Raw genomic sequence first — 7,950 nt, forward strand, 5'->3', positions numbered from 1 at the left:
TCCTGGGAGTAGATGCGGCGGGGACGAATGAATTGGGAATATGGGATGGCGTTTTTAAAGGGGGCAGGGTGGGAGGAGGTGTAGTCTAGGTAGCTGTGGGAGTCGGTCGGTTACTAGTAAATGTCCGTGACGGTTGGAGGAAGAGTGCCTCATCTTCTGCCTGGGAACCCTCCAACCACAAGGTATGAACTCAGATTTCTCCAGTTTCCTCATTTCCCCTCCCTCCACCTTGTCTCAGTCAAATCCCTTGAACTCAGCACCGCCTTCCTAACCTGCAATCTTCTTCCTGACCTCTCCGCCCCCACCCCACTCCGGCCTATCACCCTCACCTTGACCTCCTTCCACCTATCGCAATTCCAACGGCCCTCCCCCAAGTCCCTCCTCCCTACCTTTTATCTTAGCCTGCTGGACACACTTTCCTCATTCCTGAAGAAGGGCTTATGCCCGAAACGTCGATTCTCCTGTTCCTTGGATGCTGCCTGACCTGCTGCGCTTTTCCAGCAACACATTTTCAGCTCTGATCTCCAGCATCTGCAGTCCTCACTTTCTCCTCGAAGATTTTAACCTACTGCGAATCCTGTTACAAGGATGCCTTCCTTGAAGAAGCTCTCTTCCTCCCTCTACAAGGATTTCAGTGAGTCCCTCTCTCACTGCACACCCCAGGTTATCTCCTCTGCACAGAAGCTCTTCAGCCACGTTCTCAAACAGACTCGCTACCACAGCCACATCTCCTTCCTCAGCACCTGCCTACGGAACCGACTGATCCCGAACGGACTCTGGACTACATTCCGACCAACAAACTTTGGATCCAACCAGGACAACCAGTACTTACAACAAATCCGAAGCCTCCAGCAACAGACCTCCCTCCGGATCCTTCGCTCCATGCTTGCAGCCATGCGCCGCTACCTACATTCCCTGCAATTAGACCTACCCCAGCTCAGGACAACACTCTCACAGACCTGTAAAGGACCTCTACTGTTCTTCATCCACAGAAGAATCCATACACTAAATAAACAGTTCTTCATAGCCATATCGGCAATTAAAGACAGTAAATACCAAAAACGTTCATGTACTTACCCCCACACTCTGGGTTCCTCAACTGTTCCAGAATCTTCCATCGACCTCCGAAGTCGTTCCAGCGCCATTAACCACGCGTCTGCTACAACGCCCGCGGCAATAACCACCGCCGTGGACCATGACGTTACTTCCGTCCTCACCGACCTCGCAGCCTCCGCGATCGCCGCCCAGACAACCGCCTCCACGATCGCCACCCAGACAACCGCCTCCACGGTTGCCAGGAAGACCATCGCGGACAGATTTGCGGCCCCCGCGGCCATCGGGAATAACACTGTCTCGGTCGTCGCCACAGCCACTTCCGTCCCCTGGGTTGCCACCGCGCAGCCACTTCCACCCCCAGTGACATCACTAACCTGCATGACCACAACACCACATGTGTCTCCGCCCCCACGCCGATCTCCGTCACCATGCCTAACCCCGCCCCCACGCCGATCTCCGTCACCACGTCTAACCCCGCCCCCACAACGATCTCTGTCACCACGCCCAACTCCGCCCCCACGCCGATCTCCATCCCCGCCCCTGCGCCCAAACCCGCCCCCACTCCCAGCTCCAGCCCCACACCAGGTCCTAGCTCCCAGCCCTGCCGTGTTTTCACCATCCCTCCAGAACTACCCCTCTCTGAGGATGAAAGATCAGTCCTCAGCAGAGACCTCACCTTCATTCCCCTACGCTCTCGGATTAACGAGTTCAACATGCGGCGTGACATCGAACAATTCTTCCGCTACCTTCGCCTCCGTGCCTACTTCTTCAACCAAGATTCTCGCCCACCCTCTGACGACCCCTTCTCCCGCCTCCAACACACCCCATCCACCTGGACACCCCGTGCTGGCCTCTTACCCGCCCTCGATCTCTTCATAGCCAACTGCCGCCGCAACATTAACCGCCTCAACCTCTCCACCCCTCTCACCCACTCCAACCTCTCACCCTCCGAATGTGCAGCCCTCCACTCCCTCCATTCCAACCCCAACCTCACTATCAAACCAGCAGATAAGGGAGGCGCGGTAGTAGTTTGGCGCACCGACCTTTACACCGCTGAGGCTAAACGCCAGCTCGCGGACACCTCCTCCTACTGCCCCCTTGACCATGACCCCACCTCCCACCACCAAACCATCATCTCCCAGACCATCCATAACCTCATCTCCTCAGGGGATTTCCCATCCACTGCCTCCAGCCTCATAGTCCCACAACCCCGCACCGCCCGTTTCTACCTCCTGCCCAAAATCCACAAACCTGACTGCCCCGGCCGACCCATTGTCTCAGCCTGCTCCTGCCCCACCGAACCCATCTCTGCATACCTCAGCACGGTCCTGTCCCTCTTGGTCCAGGAACTCCCCACCTACGTTTGGGACACCACCCACGCCCTCCACCTCCTCCATGATGTTCGCTTCCCCGGTCCCCAATGCCTTATCTTCACCATGGACATCCAGTCCCTGTACACCTCCATCCCCCATCACGAAGGACTTAAAGCCCTCCGCTTCTTCCTTTCCCGCCGTACCAACCAGTACCCTTCCACCGACACCCTCCTTCGACTGACTGAACTAGTCCTCACCCTGAACAACTTCTCTTTCCAATCCTCCCACTTCCTCCAAACCAAAGGAGTAGCCATGGGCACCTGCATGGGCCCCAGCTATGCCTGCCTCTTCGTAGGATACATGGAACGGTCCATCTTCCGCAGCTACACTGGCACCACCCCCACCTTTTCCTCTGCTACATCGATGACTGTATCGGCGCTGCCTCGTGCTCCCACGAGGAGGTTGAACAGTTCATCCACTTTACCAAACCTTCCACCCCGACCTAAAATTCACTTGGACCGTCTCAGACTCCTCCCTCCCCTACCTAGACCTTTCCATTTCTATCTCGGGTGACTGAATCGACACGGACATTTACTATAAACCGACCGACTCCCACAGCTACCTAGACTACACCTCCTCCCATCCTGCCCCCTGTAAAAATGCCATCCCATATTCCCAATTCCTTTGTCTCTGCCACATATGCTCCCAGGAGGTCCAGTTCCAAAACCATATAACCCAGATGGCCTCCTTCTTCAAGGACCGCAATTTCCGGCCAGACGTCGTTGACAATGCCCTCCACCGCATGCCTTCCACTTCCCGCTCCTCCGCCCTTGACCCCTGCCCCTCCAACCGCCACCAGGACAGAACCCCACTGGTCCTCACCTACCACCCCACCAACCTCTATGTACAACGTATCATCCGCCGTCATTTCCGCCACCTCCAAACAGACCCCACCACCAGGGATATATTTCCCTCCCCTCCCCTACCAGCGTTCCAAAAAGACCACTCCTTCCGTGACTCCCTCGGCAGGTCCACACCCCCCGACCAACCCAACCTCCACTCCCGGCACCTTTCCCTGCAACCGCAAGAAATGCAAAACTTGCGCCCACACCTTCCCCCTTACTTCCCTCCAAGGCCCCAAGGGACACTTCCATATCCACCACAAATTCACCTGCACCTCCACACACATCATCTATTGCATCCGCTGCACCCGATGTGGCCTCCTCTATATTGGGGAGACAGGCCGCCTACTTGCGGAACGTTTCAGAGAAAACCTCTGGGACACCGGACCAAGCAACCCAACCACCCCGTAGCCCAACACTTTAACTCCCCCTCCCACTCCACCAAGGACATGCAGGTCCTTGGACTCCTCCATCGCCAGACCATGGCAACACGACAGTTGGAGGAAGAGCGCCTCATCTTCTGCCTGGGAACCCTCCAACCACAAGGGATGAACTCAGATTTCTCCAGTTTCCTCATTTCCCCTCCCCCCACCTTGTCTCAGTCAAATCCCTTGAACTCAGCACCGCCTTCCTAACCTGCAATCTTCTTCCTGACCTCTCCGCCCCCATCCCACTCCGGCCTATCACCCTCACCTTGACCTCCCTCCACCTTTCGCAATTCTAACGCCCCTCCCCCAAGTCCCTCCTCCCTACCCTTTATCTTAGCCTTGTGGACACACTTTCCTCATTCCTGAAGAAGGGCTTATGCCCGAAATGTCGATTCTCCTGTTCCTTGGATTCTTCAGGTGCAAGCCTAGATGGTGAATAGCAGCAGGATATTCAATTGTGAGGCATCACAGTGGAACCTGATGTGATTCACAAACACTAAACTATACAGCAGGAGTCAGTGACAAGTAATTGGGAGCAAGAATCTTGGCTGATCATTTTCTCTTCTTATTCCTGAGACAGTTAGAACCCATTGCACCATATTTACTGCTGGTGTCTGTTGAAGTCAGCGAATTCAATGCAGATCATAGATTAATTCTGCAATCTGGTCAATGTGATTCAATTCCTAATACAGGCACTTTGTTATGAGTTGATTCTTTGGAATTCATATGTAATAATGATGATATGCTCTGATAATGACCGATGTCCAGTTTCTGAAAAGCCTATTGTTCTTTATATGTTTATATGTTTTAAGATAGACATGTCCATTCCATTTCATTCACTCAAATAATTTCCACTTCATGTTTTTGAGAGATCTGATAAGCAAGAATGAAATGGCTTCTGAAAGAGGTGAGCTAGGAGTATGTATCTGACGGTGAAGATACAATAATGTGCATGCATAAAATATTTGAGCTGTTTAAAACAGAAAATGTACATATACTTTAGCAGCAGTGACGATAAAATACTGGATTTTGTTCTTATTCGTTTATATTTAAATGAAACCTCTCAATAAGATTTCATGCTGTCAGTGTGTTCAATGGTTGCTTTTAATGAGGTGAAATTTGAATGCGCAATGAACGTCAGTAGGGAATCTTGATTCAAATCCAACTCGGACTGATGATATCAACATTTTCTTATTCCAAGAAAAAGCATATTCATAATTCAGGACATTGGAAATACTTTATAGCCAATGAAATTATTTTGAAACCACCAATCTGTGCTCAGCAAGCTCCCATGAAGAGCAAAGTGATCTTGATTAGGTTATTTTAAGTGGTGTTGATTGGGGAATAATAAACTTCCTGCTTTTCTTCAGAATAGTAATAAAGTGTATTTTGTGTTCACTTGGTGAAACAATTTGGGCCTTGATCTAACATCTCATCCAAAAGATGGCAGTTCCAAACAATCAGTCCTCCCTCAGAACTACACCAGGGAGTCAGTCTAAATTGTGATGCACAAGTCTTTGGAATGTGACTTAACCCTACACTTTTTGATTAAGAAGAAAGAATAGTATCAGCAGAACCATTGCTGACAAGCTCCATCTGAATTGAATTTGAAAAGTTATTAATATAACTAATTATCTTAGTGTGTGCAAATTTATGTCCAAAATGCTCTCTCAGTTACGTTTAATTTAAGACTAGCAGGTTCCGTCAGAGAGGTTGGTATAAAAAAAAGATAATGTGTGTTCTTTCTCAGCATATATGTTAAAAACATGTGTCAGCTAATGAATTGGTAGGGGCTGTGATTTACATCAGGGCTCATTACAAAATATTTACAGCAAAGAAGGCCTATTTACTCAGCAAACAGCAAGACAAATACACTTAGCAAACAGTCAACAGAATCTACTTCAGAACAGTATGTATAAACTAGGAGAGATAGAGCTCATTCTATAATTTCAACCAATTCTCTTAATAAAAGTAGTTATTTTACCAGATAATTATTGAGGCAGAGAATAGGCGATTATTAATCAACACCACATCCAGAGCCTAACCTATAAATATATGTGGAGCCCAGGTGTTAACTTGCATATTTCCATCAGCATGGTATGAAACAGGTATTGCAAAATTGCGTCTTCATCTTTAGTGGATCTGAACAGGAAATTCCTCTTGTAACAGAAACTTACAAGATCAATAATAGCAAATTGAATTTTTATAGTATCTATAACACTGTTAATCATCCTAAGATGCTTCACAGGAGTGCAAACAGAAAAAGAGTAGTACTGAACCATAGAAAAATATTCAGACAAATGACCAAAAGTTTGATCAAGGGGTATGCTTCACATGCATTATATAGGAGGAGGGAGGTTGAGAAGCAATGAAGTCTAGAAGGGGAGTTCCAAAGACTTAACCTCTTCTGGCTAATGTTAGGACCCCAACAGTGGAGCAGTGGAAGTTGTGTCTGAGGTGGGAGATGTGGGTTTGTGAGAAAGATAGTTAGTGAACTCAATTTGCTAATGGCATAAATAATGAAATCCTGGGACAGTTATGAGCAAATTTAGTTTTGATTTCAAGTGATTTGCATCACTGTTATGTTCATGCAGGCTGCCAGTGAGTTATTGAGGTGAAATTGTTCTGAGATGATAACACAGAATGGGCAATAAGGCACAGTCATCTTGCTTTACATCCTACCATCTTTTTCTGATGTACTCAGTGGTTTCAGTGGGCTGTCATTTGGCTATCACCTGGTATGCACTGTTATCAACAATCAATTTCCATCCTCAACATTTAAGTTTTCCAACATCTTTTCTGGCTATTTGTGCTCTTAACTAACTGACCCTGGCTCCATTATTCAGAAGGAGTGAAGGTGATAAACAAAGATTTCAAATAGAAACAGACTTCTTGAAAAATCATGCAATGGATTCATTTTCGACAGAAATTTATGCAATTTAAGTGTGCTACAACACGGGGTAAACTCTTCAGTTAATTTAAACCAGACACACAGAAAAACTCATCTCGCCTCATAATCTGTAAAAGTATGATTGACAAAGAACTACCAAATCGCACTATTAAAGAAAAAAATTAACAATTTAGTTAATTGTCAACGAAAAGGTCAAGTTTCAAAACCAGCCTCCTGTCAGTCTTCCCTTTGTATTTTCCTCTGTAGATTCTTCTGTAGTACAGATTTCATATGAAAAGGTACTTTTCAGAGAGTGTCTCTGCGATACACAATGTCTGTTTGTTGGTGCTCTTTGCCGCTCTGGCTGACTGTTCAAAATGCCTGATTTTTATACCCCAAAACATTGGATCGTTGACATGGTTTGATGTCATCAAAACAGTAAAATTCAAATTTTATTGGATTTTGGTATCTTGGGGCATAATTTAAATTGATTGGCCAAATTTAAATTTGTTGTGTACCATAGCAACTCAGCTCAGCTATTTGTTTCACAGCCAAATGTTACATTTTTGGAGTTTTCAGCACACTCTTTGTTAAGTCCTTGCCAGCTTTCATTCTCTCTTAAAAGTACAGTACACACCTACACCTTCATAACAAGTGATTAAATGATTGCTAAGTAAATGTAACTTTTGTTATCACCCAGAGGATGAATTTGCCCCACTATCAAACCCAGATGGCTGAATGTTACCAAAAATCATATAAGTGCCAATTTTCATTCAGGTTTCTCACTCTAAGTTATCTCAAGCAATTCTCACTGTTCAGCTCATTGATGTAATATTGTTGGTGTGGAAATTATCCCAAGATGCTTTACTAAAGTAGGAGAGCAAGAAAGGGTGACCAAAATCTTGACCACAACAGTGGTTTAATGAGGGGTATTAACGAAGGAAAGGGATGTTGAGGGTTTAGGAAAGGAATTAATAGGACAAAGTGAAAGAAGGCTGCACATGGGGTGAAAGAATTATGGAAAATTTTTGGCTGGTGGCTGTGGTTTTAAAAAATGTAGATTTACCTACATCCCTACCACTCTTTGCCGGCTAGCGAGGACAGAGGAATGAATAGGGGTTTATGGAGAGTGGATGTTGAGACACTTGTCATGTCAACATTGTAGTAATCAGGTCCAGAGGTGACTAAGCAAGATAGAAAGAACTTGCTTATTTGATTGGATTAGATTCTCTACAGTGCGGAAACAGGTCCTTCGGCCCAAAAAGTCAACACCAACCCTCCAAAGAGTAACCCACCCAGTCCCATTCCCCTCTGACTAATGCACCTAACACAATGGGCAGTTTAGCATGGCCAATTCACCT

The 7,950-nt window shown here is 46.9% G+C and overlaps 1 protein-coding gene across 1 annotated transcript; it reads left to right on the plus strand.

Annotated features, from left to right (window-relative positions):
* Window positions 1-588: 588 nt before the first annotated feature.
* On the plus strand, window positions 589-1,935 carry LOC148146587 (uncharacterized). Its single transcript, XM_087998063.1, has one exon. It carries the CDS (start codon window positions 589-591, stop codon window positions 1,933-1,935), a length of 1,347 nt encoding a protein of 448 aa, XP_087854189.1.
* The last annotated feature ends 6,015 nt before the right edge of the window (window positions 1,936-7,950 follow it).

The sequence above is a fragment of the Chiloscyllium plagiosum genome, unplaced genomic scaffold (genome assembly GCF_037043375.1).
Source record: "Chiloscyllium plagiosum isolate Xiang-an unplaced genomic scaffold, Cpla_swu_hap1 HiC_scaffold_20, whole genome shotgun sequence".
In the NCBI taxonomy this organism is placed as follows: Eukaryota; Metazoa; Chordata; class Chondrichthyes; order Orectolobiformes; family Hemiscylliidae; genus Chiloscyllium; species Chiloscyllium plagiosum.